Genomic DNA, 25,328 nt, shown 5'->3' with positions numbered 1-25,328 from the left:
TGTTGATTATTTGGGGGTGTGTTGTTTAATTTAACATACTTCCGAGGGCCCCAAATCTCTTTCTGTTATTGATTTCTAATTTAATTCCATACGAACAGAGGATATACTTTGTATTATTTCTGTTATTTTAAATGTATTGGGGTTTATTTTACAGCCTAATACATGTTATATATTGAAACATTTTCTGTGTGTTGGATAGTGCCTTACAGATGTCTGTTAGGTCTAGTTAGTTTAGAATGTGTTCAAGTCATCTGTTTATTTCCTTGATAACTTTCCGCCCACTTGTTCTTTCCATTATTGCAAGTAGAGTATTGAAGTCTTTGTTATGATCGAATTGTCTGTTTCCCCCCTTCATTTCCAATAGCTTTTGCTTTGTGTGTTTTGGTGCTCTGTGCTTACACTGCACATGTGCTTATAATTATTACATCTTCCTGATGGATTAACCCTTTTATTGTTATAAAATGTCCCTATTTATCTCTAGTAACTTTCTGTTTCTTTAAATAAGTCTATTTAATCTGATATTAGTACAGCCACTCTACCCTTCTTGTGACTGCTGTTTGCATTATGTATCTTTTCTATCCATTTACTTTCGTATCTTTGAATGTAAAGTGTGTCATCTGAGGGCAGCATTTAGTTGGATCTTTTTTTTTAAAGATTTTGTTTATTTGTTTGAGACACAGTAAGTGAGAGAGAGCATGAGCGGGGGAGGAGTAGTGGGAGAGGGAGAAGCAGACTCCCCACTGAGACCCTGGGATCATGACCTGAGGTGATTGCTTAACCCGCTGAGCCACCTAGGCCCCCCTATTTTTGTTTTTTTTTAATCTAGTCTGACAAGCTCTGCCTTTTGATTGTCTATGCCCTTTCTGTCTCTATTAAAGTGAACATTGCTTTTTTAGTCTGTTGATATGACGAATTGTATTGACTGATTTTTAAATGTTAAACCAACCTCACATTCCATGTTTAATTCCATTTGGTCATGATGTCTTCTTTTTGTCTATACTGCTTTATTATATTTGCTAGAATTCTGTTGAGGATTTTTGTGTCTATGTCCATGAAGAATATTTTTAGTTTTCCTTTCTTATGATGTCTTTCTCTGATTTTAATATCAGAGTAATGTCTGATCATAGAATAAGTTGGAAAGTATTACCCTATCTTCTATATCTTGGACTTTTTAAATAAAATTCATAATATTTCTTCTTTAAGCAGTTGGTAGAGTTCATCAACAAAGCCATTTGAGCCTGGTTTTCTCTGTTGGAATGTTTTAAAGTATGAAATTAATTTATTCAATAGACCTAGGATTACTGACATTATCTTCTTGCTCTAAACAAAGTTTTTCCTAAACTACTTCCACTCTGTCAGCCAATGCCAAGTTTTAAAATTCCTCATTTAAAGATAAATTTGGAGTTTATAGACTTCTGTGTGTTCTTGTGTTCTAACTATTCTATTCTGTAGATATAAATTTTGTGTGTTTAATTTGCTTCCCCTTTTACTCTGTTTCTTTTTAAAGAAAAGATGTAGGGGGATTCAGATTTCTGAAGCTACCATTATTCTGCAGAAATTCTGAAACATTTTAAAATGCTCTTTTAGTGATCGTGTTCCAGTAATGAACTATGTACCACAGTGAGGAATCCAGAGGGAGGACTTTTTTGATGAAATTTTCTTGACTGGAAGGACCACGCAGGCCCTTCCCAGGCAGGATGACTGTGTTGTCATTTAGTTTTCTTTTGTCTTCCAAGCACCAATTCCCTGCTTGGTTGATAGCAGTCCTTTGGTCATGTCTGGGCAATCTTCTCTTTTACTTTCTATTTAGTACTGGTCAATAAGATGCCCTTTCTTTCTTAGTCAAGGGATAGCAGTGAACTAATCTGGGCCATCCAGATTCTCTCCCTGAGGAACTAAATCTCGAACAGAATCACTCAAACACAGAAAGTCAGTTCAAGCTAGAGGTATTTTATTTTATTTTATTTTATTTGACAGACAGAGATCACAAGTAGGCAGAGAGACAGGCAGAGAGAGAGGAGGAAGCAGGCCCCCCGCTGAGCAGAGAGCCCTATGTGGGGCTGGATCCCAGGACTCTGGGATCATGACTTGAGCTGAAGGCAGAGGCTTTAACCCACTGAGCTACCCAGGTGCCACAAGCTAAGGTTTTTAATATCATTATAAGACTCTAAAATACCTCCTCTTACCTGGCTCTCTGGGTCTGCCCTGGTGTCAGGTCTTTCTGAGCTGTTTTCTTGGGTCATCCCAATATCTTCTAAAATGATCATAGTTCTGCTTAAATTAGCCAGAGGTGATTTCAGTAGCTTGTAACTAAATAACCCTAACTGATAAAAGAGTGAGTAGAGGGTCAGGTGGTGGCTGTTCTTCTCTAGATGGGCAACAGAGTGTATAGAAAGGTTGTATGGGATTTATAGGGTTTGTCTGTATGATATGTGGATCAATCATATCCAAATCACTGGCTAGGGAAGGCTTATTAAAAATGCAGATACTTTACTCCAGGCCTATTGAGTAAGAATTTCTCGGTGTGGGATTCAGGGAATCTGAAACTGGAACAAATTTTTCAGGGCTTATTCTTCAAAATACATTTGAGAAGCACAAGCGTACAGGTTTTGAAATTTGAAAAACATAGCTGAGAATGCTTTATGCTGCTTAAATTGTGGTTAGTCAATGAGTCCCTCTGCTCCTGTTATCTCATCTGTAAATTAAGGATTGTAAGAGCTTGTGTATCAAGTTGTTCTAAAAGATTGAAATGTTTACGTAAAGGATTTTCAAATAGCCTCAGTAGAGGAGAGCTGTATCATTTGCAGGTATTTATACTCCAAAATCTAATACATCTAAGGCAAAAATTATGAGTAGCCAAAATTATGGTTGAAAATCATGTAAATCTACAATGGTAACATGTGGCCACACTTACGCATCATGTTTTGGACACAGGTACTGTCTTTCACTAAGCATATAGCTAAGAATGTTCCTGAAGAGTTAGAATGGGTTAGAGTAGCTGAATACCATGTGAAGTAGTTGGCTTGTGCTTACAAGTCATGTTCTACTAACACACACACACATCCACACACACACACACACACACACACACACACACACCCTTTATAGTTTCAAATAATTTCTTGCTCATGCTCCATGTCAAACAATGGTGGATGAGGGCAGTGATGCCTTAGGTAGTGTCCTCCAGGAGCCCTCCAGATCTACTGTCTGGAATGTTGCTAGTTGATGAGGCAGAGGACAACAGAATCAGCCACCAGCTCTGAAATTCTTCCACCCAGAGTAATTCTCTACTCGGGCTCAAATTCATTGGCAAAGTAAGTCACATTGCAGTGCTTACTTTCAGATGGTTGGAGAAGGACAATCTGCCTGAGTTCTTAGAGGAAATGGAAATATCTGTGAGTATTGCTAATATTTGCCACCTGGGGTCTGAATATCAGTATGTTTTGACAGCTCCCTGGGTGATTCTGATGTGAAGTCAGGGTTGAATATCCAGTCTAGGGCTTATAGTCTTTGACAGAAAGGGAGGGAAGAATCACCTGCTCTAATTAAAGTGTCATATTAGTTTGTGAAGGTTAAATGTATGCATGGTGGGACACAAGTGGACTTCTGTTTGCCTGTGTCTGTGGGTGGCTTTGGACGATGGGGAGGATGAACAGTTGAGTCACTGGTGGTGGCCAGTGCTCACATGTCCATGTCCTCCTCCCTTCTCTTCCACCCTGGTCACCATCAGACATTCCCAATGTACTCATAAAGTCTCCAGTGCTTCCAGAAGTGCCAGTTGTTCAAGGTTTCTAATTGAAATACATGAATAAAAGTTACAATAACAATGAAAATGAAGTTAAGGTAAAATATGGGTCTTAAACATTTCTTTTGGCACCAGTACTCATGATGATATACACTATCACCCTAATTAGGCTTTTAGAAACCTGGAAATAGTCACAAATTGTGCTGGGAATTAAAAAAAAAAATCAAGCTGGCATGTATTTTTGCTTCTGGATGAGTGACTTTACCTGTTACACAGCAGATATCTATATTTGGAACAGTCTTCTGAGCCATCATTTGTATCTAAATCCTTCTATCAGGCTGAGAACAAAGGCCAGATGATGTCACTTTGAAAGTTGTCCTTTCTGTGGTGTCTACTCACAAGACTTCTATCCAGTAGATGGTCAGGTTCCTGACAGATGGATCCCAAGTGGCTCTTAAGCCCCTGCAGGAGATGAAAGCCAGAGAGAAGTTGTCTGGATGCTGGGAAGGGCAGAATGAGGGATAATTCAGGTGCTGGATGGTTTAGGTAGCTTAGGTCCATGGGTTGGCTTAAAATAATGTTCATTAGAACTGAATGACTGGGGACGCCTGGGTGGCTCAGTTGGTTAAGCAGCTGCCTTCGGCTCAGGTCATGATCCCAGCGTCCTGGGATCGAGTCCCACATCGGGCTCCTTGCTTGGCAGGGAGCCTGCTTCTCCCTCTGCCTCTGCCTGCCACTCTGTCTGCCTGTGCTTGCTCTCGCTTCTCTATGACAAATAAATAAAATAAAATCTTTAAAAAAAAAAAAAAGAACTGAATGACTGACACATGAAAGGCTCTCAATGCACACTAGTGATTAGCAGAATCAGATTCTTAAAATTAGGAGGCCCCTAAATAACTTCTAAATGAAGTCTAAGTCCTCCCAAGAGTCTCTTCCAATAATGTTCTTCCATCCTGTACTTGTCTATTTCTAATGAGAAAGAATTCATCACATCCCAAGGCAATCTCCTTTATATATTTCATGTACATTATATTGAGCTGGAGTTTGCTTCTTCAGTTTCTTGTTTTTCTTGTCAGAACCAAAAAGAACATTTAATCCTTTTTCTACAAGGACGCCTTCAAACATTTAAGGGGAATTCATATATCACTTTAAAAGTCTTACATAGACCAAATATCTACAGTTTCTTTAACTCTACTCCAAATCACAGAATTTCATTATCAGTTGTTTCATAGATTTCATAGAAGAAATTTCATAGAAGAAATCTATGAAACAACTGATAAAAACTCTTTAACAAGGCAGGCATCTTCACAAAGTTGATCAGAAGCATCCATTCAGTGTCTGTTCTGCCACTGAATCTCTGGCTGTCGAGGATTGAATTGTGCCCATCCCCCAAAAGATATGTTGAAACTAACCTCCAGTATTTCAGACCTAGTATTTCAGAACATGGCTTAATGTGGAAAAAGAGTTGTTGTAGACATAATTAGTTAAGATGAGATCATACTGGAGTAGGGTGAGCTCATAATCCAATAAGACTAGATGTGTCCTTCTAAGATGGTTGTGTGAAGATACCAGAGACAAGAAAAGAAGAACAGCAAGAACATCTTGTGAAGACAAAGGTAGAGATTGGATTTATGCAGCTGCAAGCCACAGGACATCAAAGATGGCTGGTAAAACACCAGAAACTAGGAAGAGACAAGGAAGGATTCCCCTACAGCTTTCAGAGTATGACTCTGCCAACACTTTCATCTTGGATTTCTAGCCCCAGACCTGGGCGACAATAAATTTCTGTCCCCAGTTTGTGGTACTTGGTTACAGCAGCCCTAGGGAACGAACACATTGGCTTTGACTCTATTCTGGATTTTGTTTCCAGAATGATCCCAACAGGATTCTTCTATGTGGTAAGCAGCAAAGCAAAGAAAATCCTAGAGCTCTTCCATCTAAGTATCTCCAGTTCTGAATCTGGACCAATCAGAGTCTATGAACTAACATACACGTTGTCAAACACATGCAATAGGGGAATGAATCTCCTGAACCACATATTTAGGTGGACAAATGTAACTTTTACTATTCTTCTATAACTTGATTTTTGAACAACAGCCTTGCTGAAATATAATTTATATGATATAAAATTGACTTTTAGTGTAAATTCAGTGGTCTTCAGTACATTCACAAAATTGTGTGACCATCACCGTTATTCAATTTTAGAATATTTTCATTATCTCAAAAGAAACTGCATACCTAATAGCAACCATTCCCCATTATTACTTTTCCCTAGCCCCTGGCAACCATTAATCTACTTTCTGTTTCCCCTGATTTGCCTATTCTGGAAATTTCATATAAATGGAATTTTATACTACGTGGTCTTTTGTGACTGGCTTCTTTCACTTAGTAATATGCATCTAAGTTTCCTTCATGTTTTTTCATGACTTGTTAGCTCATTTCCTTTTAGTGCCAAATACTAGTGCATTATCTGGATGTACCACAGTTTACTTTTCCAGTCCAATTACTTTTCCATGTACTGAAGGACATTTTGGTTCCTTTCAAATTTGGGCAATTATGAATCAAGCTTCAATAAACCCTTGTAGGCAATTTTTTGTGGGTATAAATTTTCAGTTCCTATGGGTAAACAGCAAGGAAAATGACTGCTGAATCATATGGCTAGAGTATTTTTAGTCTTGCAAGTTTTAAAGTTTTGCAAGTCTTCCAAAGCGGCTGCACCATTTTGCATTCCCACCACCAATGGTTGCATTCTTTGCTTATTTTTTTAAATTTGGTAATTTATCCTCTTATTATCAAGTTTAGGAATTTTTAAAAAGTATATTATAGATACAAATCCCTTATCATTCTGACTACTGGGCCTTCTTAAGTTCTATGGAACTTGATACCATACCTGCATCTCTCTTGGCTGTATGAGAGAAGCATTCCTTTGTTCCAAATGCCATGCCATGGTGGGGGAACGTGAGGACTCTGTGATACTCCTAGACCTATCTGTAAAGAAGGACACCTACGGTTCTTTTGTGTGCTATGGCTCTGCCTCCATGGAAGGTGGGAAAACCTGGCTCTTCAATTAGTATGCTGTTTACAATATTTTGTTTCAATCACAAGTTTTGTGCCCTAAGCCATTCAGGTTCCAGGTTTCGGGCTTAATACTTAGAAACTAGTCTTTCAAACTCTTTTCTCAAATTATTGTTTCTGCCACCAGCATTACAGTCTACTTTAAAATTCTAAAGTAAGAATGTGAGCCCTTGGTGACTTCATGTCTCTGATGTCTCTGGCTGAGTTTGAATGGGAGCAGGGGTCAGGACCATAAGATAAGACTACAAAATATTATGTTGCTATAGATGAATGGTGTCCAAAACCAAACTGAGTTCAAACGGGCATAGGTTGTACAAATACTGAAGCTCAGTGACAGAGAATAAGCCAAGAGTCATTCTGAAGAACAATGAGCAACTTCGTTTTGTATGCTCTCCACTGTTATGGGTTCTTAAAGGTGTTCAGTGAGGTTAAGGTTGCAGAAATGCAATTAGATGTAACTTAAGCTAAGAGGAGAATCTATTTTAAGGATATTATGGAGTCTCGTAGTCATTCAGAAACCCAGGACCAGAACGCACTTAGGCCTCAGAAACAAATAGAATCAGGAACTCAAATGTAGTCATATTTTTCTTGTCCACTAGACTTCCGAAAACTCTTGTTTTTTTTTTTTTTTTTTTTTTTTAATCTCTCAGTGGCACTTAAAGATACCCTGTCTTTCTAAATAATGCTTCCAATATTCACAGAAAATGATAGCTTCCCAAGCTACTATCAATGAATTGTAGCCAGGGTTGATCCCAGTTTAACAATAGACATTTCCTTGGTTACCAGGCAGATGGTATTGGGGGGAAAGGGAAAATTTCAACCTCCCGCCAATAAGAATTTGCTTGGCAGACAAATCTATTAGGTGTTCTCTTTGTTGTTCCTGACTCCATGTAGTTGTAAGTCTACTCTTCTTAGACCAACATATGAAGACCTTGAAAATCTCCCTCTAATTTATCTTTCTGACTCCTGTCAATCCCTATCCTCCAAGTCTAGCAGCTACCAGCCCGTTTTTTTCTCTTCTTGGAATGTATCATACTGTTCCTTCTGGCTCTGTTAACCTTTGTGTGTGTGTGTGTGTGTTTTTTTTTTTAATTTGTTTAGGATACTTTCCCCTCCCTCTGCCTGATAATTTCTACTCATCTTTTAGGTCCAGCTCAGCATTACTTCTAGAAGGATTCTTTTTTTAAAAAAAGATTTTATTTATTTATTTATTTGACAGACAGATCACAAGTAGGCAGAGAGGCAGTCAGAGAGAGGAGGAAGCAGGCTCCCTGCTGACAGAGAGCCCGATGTGGGGCTCAGTCCCAGGACCCTGAGATTATGACCTGAGCTGAAGGCAGAGGCTTTAACCCACTGAGCCAGCCAGGTGCCCTCAGGCACCCCACTTCTAGAAGCATTCTTGACTTCTAAAAAAAGAGCTTATTGCTTTGCATGGTTCACTTTGTTCACACTGTTTTAGAGCCCCTATGACATTGGAGTGTACTTATGTAATTTGTTTCCTTTCTCTACCAACTATGGCATTCTTTTATTATTATTATTATTATTGTTATTATTTAGAGAGGGAGGGAGGAGGAGGAGGAGTAGAGGGAAAGGGAGAGAGAGAATCTTAACCAGGCTCCACACCCAGCAACAAGTCCCTCGTGGGTCTAAGAGTAGGAAGAGAAATAATGGATATATTGGTGTAGGAGTAGGGATGATGGATATAATTCTGGTTCTCTCTTTAGCAGTTTTAAATTTCTGTCTCTCAGTCCCAATCAGAAAACAGGAGGTTGGTGCATCGCCTGGCCTTTGTCCTCATCCCATTTCTTCCGTCTCCTCCCTTGCCTCCCTTGTAAAAGCAAACATAGGTTGTGAGGCTAAGAATAACAGAAGAACATTTTTTCCCCCTCTTCCTTCTCTTCATTTTCTCCCACTCCTCTCCCAATTCCGTTTAGGGCCTGACCTTCCCCCCTCTCCTCTTCATCTCATGGAAGCACTTTCCACTTTTGTCTGTCATATTTTCCTGTGATTTTTTAAATTCATGAGCAGGGAAGTTATCCTTTTAAGCATTTGGATTTTTAAAACTAAAATTTTTGAAATTGATTATTATAAACGTAAGTTAACGATTGGAATCTCTGGGTTTCTAAGCGATAGTAAGCAGGTCAGGTCCTTTTTCACGGCACCTGGGCAAAAATGCATCTGAATTCCTTTTAAATGAATTTGCAGGATGAAATCTGAGTTTACTTTTCTAACTCACCTCTAAATCCTGAAAAACAAAAGTAGTAAAAATGTTTACATGCTTAGTAAGCATTCAAAGAGGCTCTGAATAAAGAGCGCAAACTGTGAGCAGTGATTCCCAGGTTTTTGAAAACCCAAACCAACGACCAATGCCAATCACCAACCCTTTTCATCTTTTACTTATAAATTAATACACAAGAATAGGAGCGGATTAAAAAGGGTTACATTTTAAAACAAAGTATAAATCTCAAAATGAAAAAGGAGGTAACAACGCAAATGACATCAGTAAAGAGCAACTCCAGGATTAAGAGTGTAACATTACGGACCCGCGTCCGCGCGCCGTGGGACCTTGCAGTGACTCGGTGAGGCTCCACCTCCAGGAAGAATTTCATTGGAGCTCACCTGCTCGCTCGCCCCCGCCCCAACTCCTCTACCGCATGCGCACTACGGGCAAAGGCCTCTGGCCTCCTCTCGTCCCCTTCCCCACCCCCGAATTCCTAGCTCCGATTGGTCCGCTTCACGAGCCCTCCCCTTGGGTCCTACCAATATGGAAGTCGTCTCGGTGCTCCGCCCCTTCTGCCGGCAGTGTGCGGCGGCGTCGCTTGCAAGCCCGTTTTTGCAAGTGGGGATGGCGGCGTTGGCGGCGGCTGTCGGCGGGCTGTGGAGGCTGCGAGCGGCGGGGGCAGAAGGACTGTGGCGTCGGCTTCGAGGCGCGGGGCTGCTGCGGGGCTTGGTGCAGCCCGACTCGGCCACTGGGTTTGCGGCGCAGAGGAGGCATGTGGCTCACTTCACTTTCCAGCCCGACCCGGAGCCCCAGGAGTATGGTGAGCTGGGGGCTGCCCGGTCTGCTCCTGGTGCAACCCAGACTCCCAGGCCTGTGGCGGCCTCGCAAGGAGTGCCGTCCGGCTCGTGTGGACAGCGGCCGGCAGGCGGATCTCCTTGCATCTTGTTGTAATTCCTGCCCTGCTTTCTGGAGCCTACCTACTTTAGGGACTGACTGTGGTTTCCTCCTCGCTCTATTTTTGTGACTGTACAACCCTTGAGAGGCATCCCCTCAGAACCCTCGAGATGGGTGAGAGGGCATGCCGCAGTCTGGAAGGGCAGAGGGTGGGAGGGTGGTGCCAAGGGAACGCCTACTTTTCTCAGTTCTCCATCCTTACTTTCCAGCCTTGGCCCTAGGTGTAGTCCTAGTTTGTACGGAGCTGGGCCATTAACCACAGGCACCGGTATTTAAAATATTTTTTTTTTTTCCTTTTTCTTTACTACTTCTACTACTACTACTACTACTACTACTACTACTACTACTACTACTGCTACTATTACTATTTTTGCTTTGTCTGGGAAGAGGAAGTGGAAGGACTAAGTAACTGAATTAATTTTCCCCAAGGTCATAGAACAGGTTGTTCCTGGAGATGGGAAAGAATCCAGGTTTCCAGGCTCCCAGGTTGAGCCCAGGACTGGGGTAGGCTGCCGCTTAGCTAAGGAGGGGTAATTGATGAAGGTTGGGGGGGAAGAGGAGTCCATCTAGTACTCTTCATTGGTAGGAGGGACATGTAGTAAACTTCTCACAGTATGACAATTGCATGACTTTTACCATTTCTTCTGCAAGTTATATGTAATCTCTGAAACATCTAGTGTCTGTTATCAGAACAATGGAAACAGTAAGAGAACATTTACCTTTTCCTTGTCTGATGACTTCCTATGTACTAGATCTGTGTTTTCTTTTTTTTTAAGATTTTATTTATTTATTTATTTATTTGTCAGAGAGAGAGAGAGAGAGAGAGAGTGAGCGCACGCACAAGCAGGCAGAGGTGGGGAGAGAAGCAGGTTCCCAGCCGAGCAAGGAGCCCGATGTGGGACTCGATTCCAGAACCCTGGGGCTGGAGACCGTGGCCCAACCGACTGAGCCACCCAGGTGTCCCTAGATCTGATATTTTTGGAAGGGTGACTCTACTTGTGAATAATAGGTATGAATATATATTGAGTGCTTACCATAGGCAGGGACTGTGCTGAAAAATTTACATTCATTATTTCATTTGATGCTCAGGACAACCTTTGAGGTAGGTGATATTAACTGAAGTCTTGAGAGTTTGTCCAAGGTTACACAGAGAAGTTTGTGATAGCTTCTGCTTTGGATTTTAATTATTTAGATTCTAGAGCTTCCATTCTAAACACTGTGTTATAATGTGTGTAGATATGGTTTACTAAGAGGTGTGCCACTTTTGTAAAACAGTATATATCATAAAGGTGAAAAGCAGTTTTTTCTCACCAACAGGATGAACCTTGAATTCTGTCTTCAAAACGAAGAAACTTTAGCCCAATACTTGAGAAATAGAATATAGGTCTTCTTAATCTCCTCAGCCCCCTTTCATAATTGTGAAACTACTAAAACCCAGGTAGAATGATAATCACATTTATATGTTTGTCTTTATGAAAATAAAAATAAGTGCATGTTGCAGATAATTTGGATAATAGAAAAAAGTAAGAAAAAGTAATCTCACCATCCACTACTGTTTGTGAATACTGCTAACATTTTGGTGTGTATCCTTCCAGGTCTTCCCTTTCAGTTTAGTGGAATTAAATTACTCCGTTGATCAAATCAGTGGAATTAAATTTTTCCTGCAACCGGAGAGCTTTAACACAGATACAATCTGCATTATTTAATCAGAAGCGTTTTCCTATATGATTACATAGTTTTCACAACCTTCTTTAGAAAGTGGTATGTTGGGTGGTATGCTCACTTGGTTAAGCGTCTGCCGTCAGCTCAGGTCATGATCCCAGGGTCCTGGGATTGAGTCCTGCATTGGGCTCTTGCTCAGCAGAGAGCCTGTTTCTTATTCTCCCTCTTCTGCTTCCCCTGCTTGTGTGCGCTCTTTCTTTCTCTCTCTCAAATAAATAAATAAATAAATAAATAAATAAAACTAAAAAAAAAAAGGGAGGGGCAACCTGTTCCATGGAGTATAAACCCTCTAGTTTAGTGGTTAAGATCTTGGCACTGGAATCGGATGGTCCCAGGTTTGGTTTTGACCCTGTGACTACCTGTGACTCTGGATTATTTACTTACTGTCTCTAAGCCTCAGTTTCTTCGTAAATAAGGATTTTATAGTAATACCAACTTCAAAGATTGTTATGAAGACTAAATATAGACAGTTGTGTGCAATGTACTTAACCCAATTTGATTACTAAGAAGCACTCAGTAACTGGAAACTTTTCATAATTACCATTATGCTTTTGCTTTATATTTTTGCACTGTTATAAGTAATGCAGAGAGAAACATTTCATGTATCCTTTATATATCCGAGATTATTTAGGATAAAGTCCTAGGGATGAGATTTCTGATTCAAAGGAATAGTTTAATGGATTTTTAATACAAAGTTCAAATTACAGTTTATACTTCCATCTGCATGTATAAGAGTGTGAGTATTGGGTGTCATGATAAAATCACAATTGTGCTGTGATACTGTGATTTATAATAAGAAGTACTTATTGGTCTTTGTCCCCTTTTCCTGGCACAGAGCTCCTAAATCTTTGAAATTTCCTTTGATGAGAGCAATAAAGGTGTCTTGTTACGCTGATGGTAACTGTTTAAAATCTCCCGGTTCATCCAAGGAGGGGAGCTGGTGACTAGAGGAATCAATTGTGTGATAAGAGGGCTGGACTTTCAGTCCCACCCCGACCTCTGTGGAGGGGAAAGGTTCTGGAGGTTGAATGAATTTAATCAGTTATGCCTATGTAATGAGACCTCCTTTGAAAACCCAAAAGGATGGGGTTCAGAGAGCATTTGGGTTGGTGAATAGGTAGAGATTCAGGGATAGTGGCATGCTCAGAGACCATGGGAGCTCTATGCCCTTTACCCATACCTTGCCCTGTGCATCTCTTCCCTCTGGCTGTTTCTGAGTTACATCCTTTTATAATAAACCCTTTGCAGTTGCACTGGGGGAGGCAGACAGCTCTAGAAATCAAGGGTAGACCCAAGAGTCCTTTTCCTGTGGGGATGAAGGTCTTCTTTCCAGTATTAGAATTTGTAGAGAAGGGAACGACATGAGTAAAGCATAGGGTTTTATGAGGGATGAGGAGGAGTGAGTTTGTTTGGAGGAAAAAAGAGGAGGGGTAGGAAATAAGTGTGGAAAGCCAGAAGAAAGGTTGAGGGAGAGAAAAGATTGACTCTATCCAATGTAGCTTTCACTGTGCTGGGTGCATTACATTATGTATGTAATTACATTCGGGTTCAGGTTAAATTCTGTGGGCTGTGGAGGGCCATCGCTTGTGTAGTTAAGAGAGTGATTTGCAAAGTGCTCGTGTAATATTATGAGGAGAGTTTGTAGAATTAATGAAAGGAAAGTAAGGATGCAGAGAGATTAGTCAGAGGGATATCGTACTGTCCATGTGAGAGATATAATTGGGGAATGTCAGTGGGGATGGTTGTGTGTTTTGAAGGAATTGACTAGAGCTGGTGCTGTTTTGCCTGTGGGGACCAAGGGAGGGGTATCAAAGATTACTTGACATTTTTAGCCTGAGAGTCTGAAAGGATGGTAGAATGGTGGTATCACTGATCCGAATGAGGAATGCTGGAAGAGAGAAGCATGTTGTTGGAGAGAAGATGATGGAGGGTTGGATGTGTTGATTGGATGTCTTAGTATGTTTGGGCTGCTCTAACAAAAATACCATAGACTGGTGACTTATAAACAACTATGAATAATTTATTTCTCACAGTTCTAGAGGGTGGGAAGTCCAAGATCCAGGAATTGACAGATACAGTGTCTGATGAGGCCCTGCTTCCTGGTTCTTAGCTGGTTGTCTTCTCACTGTAACCTCACATGGTGGAAGGGAGCTCTGTGGGGTCTCTTTTCTAACAGCATGAGGAGGGCTCCACCTTCATGACCTGTTCCCCTCCGGAAGCCCCATCTCTAAGTACCGTCATATTGGGGATGAAGGATGTTTCAACTTCCGAATGTGGGGGGTACACAGACATTTACTCCATAGCATTTGACGTGTTGGCAGATTATAGTATTAGGAGGTAGGCTCCTCTGAGTACTAGTCTGGCACCAACACAACCATGTCAAAAGTTGGGAACATTTGAGACCAGATAATTCTCTCCATGTGTCTTTTTTCCCTGGCTTATTTAGAATCACCCCAAATCATGTCCTTGCTGTTTTTTCTTCCTACTCTGTGTTTCCTTGTTCTGACTTTATCATTGCCCATCCATGGTACTCCAGAGAATGGTAATAATGACGACGGCAGACACTTTTATCAGAACTTACCAGGTACCAGACACTATTCTGAGTGCCTTACATGTAGCAATTCATTTAATCCTCTTGTAACAGTGCTGGGGTTGAGATCCTGCTATCATCCACATTTTATTGTAAAGAAATTTAGATGCAAAGAGGTTAAACTTCTACTTTTTTTTTTTTTTTAAGATTTTATTTATTCATTTGAGAGAGAGTGGTGAGTGAGTGGGTTGGGGTGGGGAGGAGCAGAGGAAGATGGACAAGCAGACTCGGCGCCCGAGCATGGAGCCTGACATGGAGCTCAGTCTCACGGCCCTGAGATCATGACCTGAGCCAAAATCAGGAGTCCAATGCTTAATCACCTTAACCCAGACACCCCTCTACTTTTTGACATTTGCACTGTATTGCTTCCCAAGAACACATTTGGGCCTCTCCCTGTCCCTGATTTTAGGCATTATGTGTATGTGAAGGTTTCTTTATTCATTCGGTGTATTTTAATTTTCTCCTGGTTGCTAAACTTTGTGCTACATGCTTAGCACAAAACACAAATGTGGGTATGGACCTGTCCTCATGGAATTAGAAGTCTAGTGGGGAAGATGGACAAAAAATAGCAAGCAAATGCATACTTAAGTCAATCCCAGTTGCAATAAATGACATGTAAGAAATGTTCAGCTTCTAGGAAAGAGAATAATAGTGATCTAGTGAGACCCCTAAGAAGAGGTAGCATTTAACTAAGCTCTAAGGGATGAGGAAGGAGTATCCAAGGAGTGTGAAGGGGGTGCTAGGCAGAGACCCAGCATGCATGAAGGTCCTGATGTAACAAGGAGCTTGGTTTGGTGGAATTGAGAGAGGAGTCAGGTGCTGAGCCTTGGGGGGAGGGTGATACACAATAGGACTTTTGAGGTGGGCAGATATGAGATCAAGTAGGCCTTTGTGGATCTGATGGAGTGGGGCTTTATTCTGGGTGCAGTCAGAGAACCTAAAAGGATTTTGAGCAGAGGAGTCACATGACATGCATTGCTTTATAGTACTTTAGTGTAGTAGTGGTCTGATGAATGAGGGAAGAAGGAGTAGAAGTGAGGTGGTGGTCCTATGGACTATTCGAATGTTTGTGTCTCCCCCATCCTCCGAGTCCTGTGTTGAAGCCTTAATCCCCAGTCTGTACTTAGAGATGGAGGACACTGGAGGTAATTAGGTTGTGAGGGTGGAGCCTTCATGAATGGGATTAAAACCCTTATAAAAAGAGACACAAGAGAGATTATCTCTCTTTCTGCCGTGTGAGGATGCAGCAAGAAGATGGCCTTCTGCAAACTAGGAAGAGGATCTTTATCAGAAACTCACCTTGGTCTTGGACTTCCTTCCCAACCTCCAGAAGAGTGAGAAGTAAGTTTCTGTTGTTTAAGCCACTCTGTGGTGTTTTGTTAAAGCAGCCAGAGCTGGCTAAGACAGGACATTAGGAGGTGGTTTTCAGGAACAAGAAAGAAATGGTGAGTTCTGGAATTCAGACATCGTAGTACTAGATTTTAAGCTCCAGTTTGGAAGTAATATATATCCAAAGATCTATCTGAAGTATAAATCTTTGGAAGAAGCTTTATTTTGGAAGTAGGATTGGAAGTGTTGGATTCAAGAAATGAGAAAAAGGAAGACATTCAAGGGTGCTCCCTCAGTTTATGGCTTGGACACTTGAGTGGAGGACAGGGCTCTTAGCTAAGATGGAAAAGACTGGTTTTGGGAGCAGACATTGAGGTCAGTTACGTGCTTACCGAGTTAGAAAGGCCTGACACCCACCTGGGGAAATGGTGACTGTGTGTGTGAAGTCAGAAGGTCAGAGGAAAGGTCTGGATTGGAGAAACACATTTGGGAGTCACCAGTATATAGAAAACTTTAAAACCATTTAGAGACCGAGTAGGGAAGGCCAAAGGTAGGGAAGCAGTCATAGCTCGTCATACCATGACATAAGTTACCAGGTGCTCTGAGGGTTCCTAGCCATAATCTCTTCAACTTTAAGGCTTTCTTGGGTCCTCCCAATTTTAGCCTCAGGTAACAGTGTCCTCGCTGCCCCCCCACCCCTTTACTGGCACCTTAAAAAGGGCAATTTGTGATTATGGATCCTTTATTTATATTTTATTTATTTATTTTTAAAATATTTTATTTATTTATTTGACACACAGAGATCACAAGGAGGCAGAGAGGCAGGCAGAGAGAGAGAGAGGAGGAAGCAGGCTCCCTGCTGAGCAGAGAGTCTGATGCGGGGCTGGATCCCAGGACTCTGGGATCATGACCTGAGCCGAAGTCAGAGGCTTTAACCCACTGAGCCACCCAGGCGCCCCAATTTTGTTTTACTTATTTTTTTAAGATTTTATTTATTTGAGAGAGAGAGAGAGAGTGAGACAGCACAGAAGGAGAGTGAGAGGGAGAAACAGACACCCTGCTGAGCAGGGAGCTTGACGCAAGGCTCGATCCCAGGACCCGGAGATCATGACTTGAACTGAAGGCAGACACTTAACTGACTGAGCCACTCAGGTGCCCCTCATCCTTCATTTACATTTTAATATAAAATGTTCTGTCCCTCATATTTGAATTCTCTATGAAACTTACTTTATGGGGTAGAGGTTGGGAAACCCGGTAACAGGGTTTGGAATGGGATAGAGATACACATCTGGCATATACAAAGGGATTCCTGGAGAACGGGGCATCTGGAGGGGTAGAAGTTTTGTTGGGAGAAAATAGGTAGTTTCTTAGGCATCCTTCCATTTCACAGTATGGTTAGTGCCAGATTATGCCACTAAAATCTTGCATTCATCATGCTTCAACAGGCATATACTGATTGTCATGTTTGGGTGAGGCCCTCAGTGCTGAGCTTTCTAAGGGATAGGACATGAAAATGCTGTGCTGTACAGGTGTATCCCAAGGATGAGGCAGCTCAGAGGAAGGCCAGTGCTGAATATGCTGGAAAATCCTTTGGTTTCTGAAAGGAGACCCTCACTTTCCATGTCACAGCTGTGTCTTTTTATTCATGGTCTAACCATAGACCCACTTACTGTCTACGTGCCCTGCTGTTGACCTTGTTTATTGCTAAGCACTGCTCCTTGGGCACCCATTTGCTCCTTTTGTCTCCATATTCTAGTTCTGGGAAGACTTCTCCCTTTCTCCCTTAGTGCTACTGGATACTGAATAGTTACTTAGTAACTGCATACTCCGCCTCAGTGTCACTTCTGCCTCCTTCCCCTTCCCCTGCAGTCTGACTGAATTGTAACATCGGTAGAGATTTTTTTCCTACTGTATTTCTTTATCTTTAAGTGGTTGATGAACAATTTACTTTGTATATTTTATCTTTATTGAACTAGCCTCCTGTGGTTCCTTGTTCAGTCATTCATTCTGCAAATAGCTATCGAGCACCTACTACATGTCAGGCATTGTTATAAGCACTAAGCATATACTTCTGATCAAAAGCAGGTAAGAATCCCTGCCCTTTTGGGGCTTCTGCTCTATCGTGTTCCTTATATTCCACCGACACTACCTTACATGCCGCTTTATCTTTGCAGCAGTGATAATGACCTGGTTTTTCACAATGCTTTACTTAGGACAATTTCAAGTGATCGGCTCACTGCAGTGGGTACCAATGGGTATCCATTAGCTGGTATCCCTGACTAGGGAAATTGCACTGCTGTGTCCGTTTTAGTTTTGTTTTAACTTTTTATCTTGGAAATAAGAGTTATCAGCCTAGTTTTGAAATTTAGCAGCCATTTATTAATACTGGTAATTATATAATTTGGCAGCGGTGTTTAATAATTTCTTACTGTTCTTTTTTAAAAATATTTTATTTATTTATTTGACAGAGATCACAAGTAGGCAGAGAGGCAGGCAGAGAGAGAGAGGAGGAAGCAGGCTCCCCACGGAGCAGAGAGCCCAATGTGGGGCTCAATCCCAGGACCCTGGGATCATGACCTGAGCTGAAGGCAGAGGCTTTAACCCACTGAGCCACACAGGCGCCCCTCTTACTGTTCTTAGTTAGACATACTACAGATGATACATACTTTATCATGAGAGAATGTAGGCATATCTTATCAATGGTCTTTAATATAACCTGTAGGAGAATAAGTAATTCTAATGTGAATAAATATTTAAAGTGATCTCACCTGTGAATAATTTGTGATTTTTTTTTTCCCCCTGACCTATTTATAGACCACACTGCAACTTTAATAATAATTGAAAGATAGCTATTGCTGAGGGGTGCTTAGGTGGCTCAGTTTGTTAAGGGACTGCCTTCAGCTCAGGTCATGATCTGGAGTCCAGGGATCAAGTCCTGCATCTGTTCTGCTTTGGGCTCCCTGCGCAGCGGGGAGCCTGCTTCTCCCTCTGACCCTCCCCAATGCTGCTTGTGCTCTCTCTCTTTCTCATTCTCTGTCTCTCTTTCTCAAATGAATTTAAAAAAAAGAAAGAAAGATAGCTGTTGCTCTACTAAAAATTATTTAAAATTTTTTATTTGACAGAGAGAGAGATCACAAGTAGGCAGAGAGGCAGGCAGAGAGAGAGAGAGGGGGAAGTACGCTCCCTGCTGAGCAGAGAGCCCAATGTAGGGCTCTATCCCAGGACCCTGAGATCATGACCTGAGCCCAAGGCAGAGGCTTAACCCACTGAGCCACCCAGGCACCCCAATTATTTAAATCTTTTAAAAGCATCTAGTAGCATAGAAGTTAATCCAAACCCCTAAAATTTTGAATCTATTGAAAAAAAAAGTACACAGGAGTGGAAATTTTTGTGCTTACATGGAAATAAAACCTTTAAATAACCTTACTTATAAATTATTTTCCTACAAGATGAATAGATTCCTTGTGGGTAATTAAGCAGTACTTTCCAGATTTACTTGATATGATTTTTATTATTAAAGTCTTTGCTTTTTTGTACTTCAAACTCATTGAACAGCAATGGAATAAGATGTCTTGGAGGCATTCCAGATTAATTCAGATGGTCAGCACACTTGGAATAAATTCCACTTTAGATGTTTAGGCATTTTTCTCCTTCTTAGGTTCTTAGCTATGAACATCATAATAGACAAAAATCTTGCTTTAGGAAATGTATGAAATAGGAGGAAATATGGGAATGTCATGGTGGTGGGAAAAAATAATTTACCCCAACCATTGTCATCTGATGCTGAGCACCAATAAGTACTTTTAAAGAGGCTTTATACAATAAAGAATGATTTAAGGCAAGTATCTATTAAATAATACAGCCTTAGCTTGAAGAAAAATAAATTATGAAGTCATCATGGGCGTGTGGTGTGATTATATCCCCTTTGGCGTTCATGGCATAACAATACTTGAATGAATTCCTATTATCCTCACCAAAAAATAAGAGTAGAAAGGCCTTTCTTTTCAGCAGAGAGGGCAGCAGGACAGATCTGAGTGAGTACTGCTAAGACCTGAACCCCAGGCATTCAGCAGTGTGGAAGGGGTCAAAAGGTTGAGTGACAGTGGGTGATGGATGATGATGGTGTCATAGGTCAGAGCCTGCTGTGGATCCAGGCTGGGCTTGGGATGAGGATGGGTCTCCAGGAAAAAGGTGAGTGGCCAGTGTGTGTCACAGCCAGAGTGTTGATGGCAGCAGCCACTGCTGTGACCCATACTGTGAATCAGGCTGTGGCTTTTGGGACGACCCCAGGCTGCCGAGGAACACAAAGGTTAGATGGGACAGTAGTCAAGGGTAATTAGGTGTTCAAGGGATTTGCTCCCAGCATGGCTTTGGGTTAAAGTGAACACTAGTGCACAGATCAGGAACTAAAGTGAAGATGGCCTTTGGGGCAGAGAAGATTGAGGCAGAAGCTTTCCTCTGCCCTCAAGACTGTTTTTGGAGAGGAGCTGATCTCAAGTTCTGGGATATGTGTGGGCTCTGGACAGCACCAAGGCTGAAAACTCTAAAGTAATGTTTCTGAATTCTAACACTTGGAAGTTTATTAAATAAATTTTTATATAATTCAGGATAATACCAAGGTCGAGATGAAGGATATGGGTGAAGTCCAGAGTCTAATAGTAAATAGCTCCTACTTATTTAGCATGCACTGTTTCAGGTCCTATTCTGAGTGCTTTCCGTGTATTATTTCATTTCACCGTCCTATCAGTCGAGTAAGGGAGCCAGAAGTTGGCTTTCAGAGATTCTAGCAAGACAGTGGGAGGACCGAGACTGGTGTGTTGATGCCTGGGATTGTAGTATTCTCCAAACACCAGCAAGTTCTGAGTGCTAACATTTATCATTAGCCTTCCTCCCTCATCGTTCTATGGTCCATGACCATTTGCTGTTACCGGCATATTTGATGTGTGCCTCTGGTCATTGTGCACTTTCTATGAGGATAGCCTTCACCCCTGCCCAGTGTCTTTCCAGACCACTTCACTCTGGCTGGTTCTTTTTTCCAACTTCCCATCACTTTTATTTATTGTCTATACACATTTGGTGACTTGATTAAATTGCTTTTTCCTTTTTTATACTTGTTTTTTCATTGTTTAGTAAGTGTAAATTTTGCTTCATCATCAAGTGCAGAACTCTATATTGCTTTTGTATTTTCTGCAAAACCAGCCTCTTTGTGACTCATCCAGTAAATTCACATAGGATATTCTATACTTTCTGTTCTTTGATTTTAATCATGTTGTAACCAACTGTTAAGAAACTGGCTATTTTTTATACATCTTACGATGTAGGAAATGTTACTTAAAATTTTTTCTTTTTTTAAATTTCCACAGGGCAAACTCAGAAAATGAATCTTTTCCAGGCGATAACAAGTGCCTTGGATAACTCATTGGCTAAAGATCCTACTGCAGGTAAACTTCCTTTGTGTGTAAGTGTGGTAGCTGTGTTAATTCAGATTGAAAATTTGCTGGAAATACTGCATCTGAATCTCAGTGGTTAACATAGGTCTGCCTGAAATTTTTTAAATGATCTGGTCAAATGATTAAGGTCAAATAATCAGATTATGGTATTAACACATTTTTTAAAAATCAGTTCATTATGAATTAGTTTTCATGTATATCTGACATCATCAAGTCAACTTTTGCCCATAGTATTTATGGTCCTGATATTATATTAATATTTTCTGAATTGATACCTAATACGTACTTCTGTTTCTCCAGCATATAGGAAAAAAACAGGAAGTACCCCTTGATTCAGATTTATGAATCTGTTTATGAAATGAAGATTTGGTTCCACGCTTTCCTTTGAGATAGTCATCCCACTTAAAAGATTTTTTTGAAATAATTTTAGTATTTGTAAATAACTTTATCTTATTAAATTTAATTATTGGTATAAAAACGGTTGTTTTGCTATATGTTTCCTCAATTTGGTTGGCTTTTCTTCACATATACGTGTGTGTGTGTGTGTGCATGCGCATGTGCGCTAGTATGTATGAATATATATACTTTTATATATTAGTATATAATATATACCATAGCCTATATATAAATATATATATCTAGTATGCCTTGGGCTTCCACTTGAGAATCCCTAGTTTTTTTTTTTTTTTTAAAAGATTATTTATTTATTTGACAGATAGAGATCACAAGTAGGCAGAGAGGCAGGCAGAGAGAGAGGAGGAAGCAGGATCCGTGCTGAGCAGAGAGCCTGATGCGGGGCTCGACCCCAGGACCCTGAGACCATGACCTGAGCCGAAGGCAGAGGCTTAACCCACTGAGCCACCCAGGCGCCCGAGAATCCCTAGTTTTAAGGTCAAGTGAACAAGGGGTTAATTTGTTAGGAGGAAGTGAGCGCTATACTATTGGATGATGAGATCTTGCTTTGTTTGAATGTCATCTGAGAATGATTGATCTTGAAGAGTAAAGAAGGGTGAATTTCCTAAGGTCCACGAAGCTGGTTAGGTGTTAATAAATTCAGCTATGTGAACACCCATTTTTATTGTCCTTGGCCTTGCTCACTACCTGCCGCCATACTTGCCTCCTTTCACACCATTTAGGTCCTTTTCCTACTTGTGACTGTTCTCTCAGCTTGGAATGCTTTCCCTTCAGCCCTTCAGATTGTTGCCTTTCATTGTAGACCATGTTTGAACGAGAGCCACTGGCAGGGGACTTGAGCTTGGAGTGTGAGTCAGTTCTGCTGCTTGCTGTCCTACTGGTTAAGTTACTTTACTACTGCTCTGGGTGAAACAAGATGACATTCTAGATAAGTGCTTCTTCATCAATTGGGGCGATTTTAATCTCCCTTCTTCCTCTTACGTTTAACAAAGTCTGGAGACACTTTTGGCAGTCACGACTCTGTGTGTGTGTGTGTTTGTGTGTGTGGGTGTGTGTGCAGCGGGTGACAACTGTCATCCACTGGGTAGAGGCCAGGGTTGCTGCTCTATGTCTACAATGCACAGAACAGGCTGTTACAGTGAAATAATTACTCGGTCCAAACTGTCAGTAATGTTGAAGTTGAGAAACCTTGACTTAAACTTCTAATCCATTTCTGTTTTCTGACTTAAGGTGTAAACATTTTTCATTGTCAGTATCACTTAAGGGTTATTAAATAAGTTTTCAATTAGCAATAATCGTGCCTCGGATAAACCTCATTGGCTACGATACTGCCACTGCGCAAAGCTAAGGGTTATTAAATAAAACATGTTTTGTAAACATTGTTTTTCAGTTATATTTGGTGAAGATGTTGCTTTTGGTGGAGTCTTTAGATGTACTGTCGGCTTGCGAGACAAATACGGTAAGTCACTGTCTTTTTATATGAATAGTATTCTTGTATAATTTTTCCTTAAATATGTTGAAGATATACAAGATGCCTGTTCCATTGTTTGCTGGATCCTTATTGTACAAATAGTTGTTGTTTTTGTTTTTATTTTTGTTGGTTTGTTTTCCATTTTCGTAGCCATCTACAGAATCTGTTGGCTTGGGTTTCTCTGAATGTGTTCTAATTGCAGTATCTCTCTGATCTGGTTCAGATCACACATATTAGAGATGCCAAAATCATCTTCATTAAATGTATTAGTTTATTATGTCATTCAAATCTAGGAGGCTTTGATCTCTTACTACTGCCAGCAATTTTGTTTCCAGTGTCTCTAGTTCAAGATTCTGCCCTACTGGTCTTTGTTAACAGAGTTCATCTCTTATTTCCTGTATTAGGGTTCTCCTGAGATTAGAAGCACTAGGATATATTGTATCTATGTATGTGTGCATATATGTATGTATATTATATATGCATCTATTTCTGTTTGTCTTTATATGTATCTCCCTATTTCTATACCAGTATCTAATGCCTACACGTGTATCTATATTGAGAAAGAGAGAGAGAGATTTACTTTTTAAGGAATTGGCTCACGTAATAAGGGGGCTGGCAAGTCTGAAATCTGTAGGGCAAGCCAGCAAGCTGGAAGCCTAGGCAGGGTTTCTCTGTTGCAGTTTTCAGGCCGAATTTCTTCTTGTTGGGGAAACCTGTCTTTTTTCCCAAGGCCTTCAAATGATTGGGTGAAGGTCATCCATATTGTGAAGGGCTATCCGCTTTACTGACGGTCTAGTGATTTAAATGTTAATCACATCTAAAGAACACATTCGCAGCAATATCCGCACTGGTATTTGACCAAGTAACTGAGTACCGTCATCTAGCCATGTGTTGACACATGTGATTTACCATCCCCCACTCAAAAAAAATTTTACCATCCCATTATCCTTCCACATGTTTTACCTCAGCTGATCTGTCTTTTGCTTGGCATGGGATTGATTTTTGCCAGTGGCTTTTCCTCATTTCATTTGACTCAGACTTCAAGCAGAGTGCACTTTGGCGGATCCCAGCATCCTCCCTCCTGACTTGCCGTGTGAGGAATATATTTCAACTCCTTACTGTTAGGGATGACTTTGAGGTGATTTGACTTTTTGTTTCTTCCCTCAGTCTTACCTCAAATGGGAGTCAGCCAAGTGGTTAAGTTCAGGGGGAGGAGTTGACGTCTCCCTTTCTTTTTACCTTTGCCACTGTTCTCTAAAGCTCATGGGTGCAGTCGGCAGGGAGAGTCTTACTGATTTTTCCCCCTAACTGTTGTTCCTTCTTTTCCTACTGTTCTCTGAGGTTCTGTTATACTTGAATCTAAGACATCATGGCATGTTCCACCGTGCTTACCGAGAAGGTCTCTTCTCTTTAAAGCAGATGGATTTTCTGGGAGCTGTCCCTCTGCTTTCTCCTATTTCTAACAGCTTTTCAGAGATTGAGGTTCCTCAATCTCAACTATCTCACACTGTCTCAGTTCCAGCTAATTTGGATGCCTACAAACTTTAGCTCTTAAAAAAAAAATTAAAAGCCTTTGCACCTTTTATTTCAAAAGCAATACATATGCATTAAAGAAAATTTGGAAAATATAGAAAAGCAGAAAAATTGTCCATACTTCTGGAGATAACCAGAGAAAACTAAAGTACCACATACTTCTAGACCATATTTGAATGTATCTGAGTATGTTCGCATATATTAAGTAATGTTTAAAACATAGAATTAGGGGTGCCTGGGTATTCGTTAAGCGTCTGCCTTCGGCTCAGGTCATGAGCCCAGGGTCCTGGGATCCAGCCCCGCATTGGGCCACCTGCTCAGTGGGAAGCCTGCTTCTCCCTCTCCCACTCCCCCTGCTCGTGTTCCCTCTCTCGATATCTCTCTCTCTGTCAAATAAATAAATAAAATCTTAAAAAACAAACAAATATAGAATTATACTTTTGTTTTCTTCTTAGGGTTTTCAGCTCTGCTTATGTTGCCCTCCTGTTCTTGCCTGTTGTCTCCTTTATTGCCATTGGCGCCCTTTGCGTATTCATCATAGTTGTTTTAAATCCCTGGTCTGGTAATTGCAGTCTCTGCCCTGTCTGGTTCTGATGCTTGCTCTGGCTCTTCAAATTGTGATATTCCCTTTTAGTATGCCCTGTAATTTTCTCTCACTAGCTGGACATGATGCGCTGGGTGAAAGGAACTGCTGTAAATAGGTCTTCAGGGATGTCTGGTGAGGTGTATGGGGAAGGGACATATTCTGTAACCCTGTTTAGGTCTCGGTCCTTTATTGAGCCTCTGCCTCTGGACTGTGAACTTCGCAGGTGTGTTTTGCTCTC

At 40.9% G+C, this 25,328-nt stretch overlaps 1 protein-coding gene and 1 pseudogene across 3 annotated transcripts in view; one reads left to right on the top strand and one right to left on the bottom strand.

Annotated features, from left to right (window-relative positions):
• The first annotated feature begins 9,606 nt into the window (after positions 1-9,606).
• The window catches only part of BCKDHB (branched chain keto acid dehydrogenase E1 subunit beta), a 216,324-nt gene continuing 200,602 nt past the window's right edge, over positions 9,607-25,328 (top strand). For 2 of the 3 annotated variants that reach the window (XR_004284879.1, XM_032339193.1), the window contains exons 1-3: positions 9,607-9,861; positions 21,000-21,077; positions 22,891-22,959. Coding sequence is in view for 2 of the 3 variants with exons in the window: in XM_032339193.1 (XP_032195084.1) it covers positions 9,666-9,861; positions 21,000-21,077; positions 22,891-22,959 (343 nt within the window). In the remaining variant the exon portion in view is untranslated. The remainder of the gene's footprint in view (positions 9,862-20,999; positions 21,078-22,890; positions 22,960-25,328) is intronic. The other variant, XM_032339191.1, reaches the window with a different exon arrangement.
• LOC116589489 lies at positions 22,718-22,846 on the bottom strand (annotated as a pseudogene).

The sequence above is a fragment of the Mustela erminea genome, chromosome 4 (assembly GCF_009829155.1).
Source record: "Mustela erminea isolate mMusErm1 chromosome 4, mMusErm1.Pri, whole genome shotgun sequence".
Classification (NCBI taxonomy): domain Eukaryota; kingdom Metazoa; phylum Chordata; class Mammalia; order Carnivora; family Mustelidae; genus Mustela; species Mustela erminea.
Note: the sequence above shows the minus strand (reverse complement) of the source record. Positions and strands in the feature narration are given on the sequence as shown.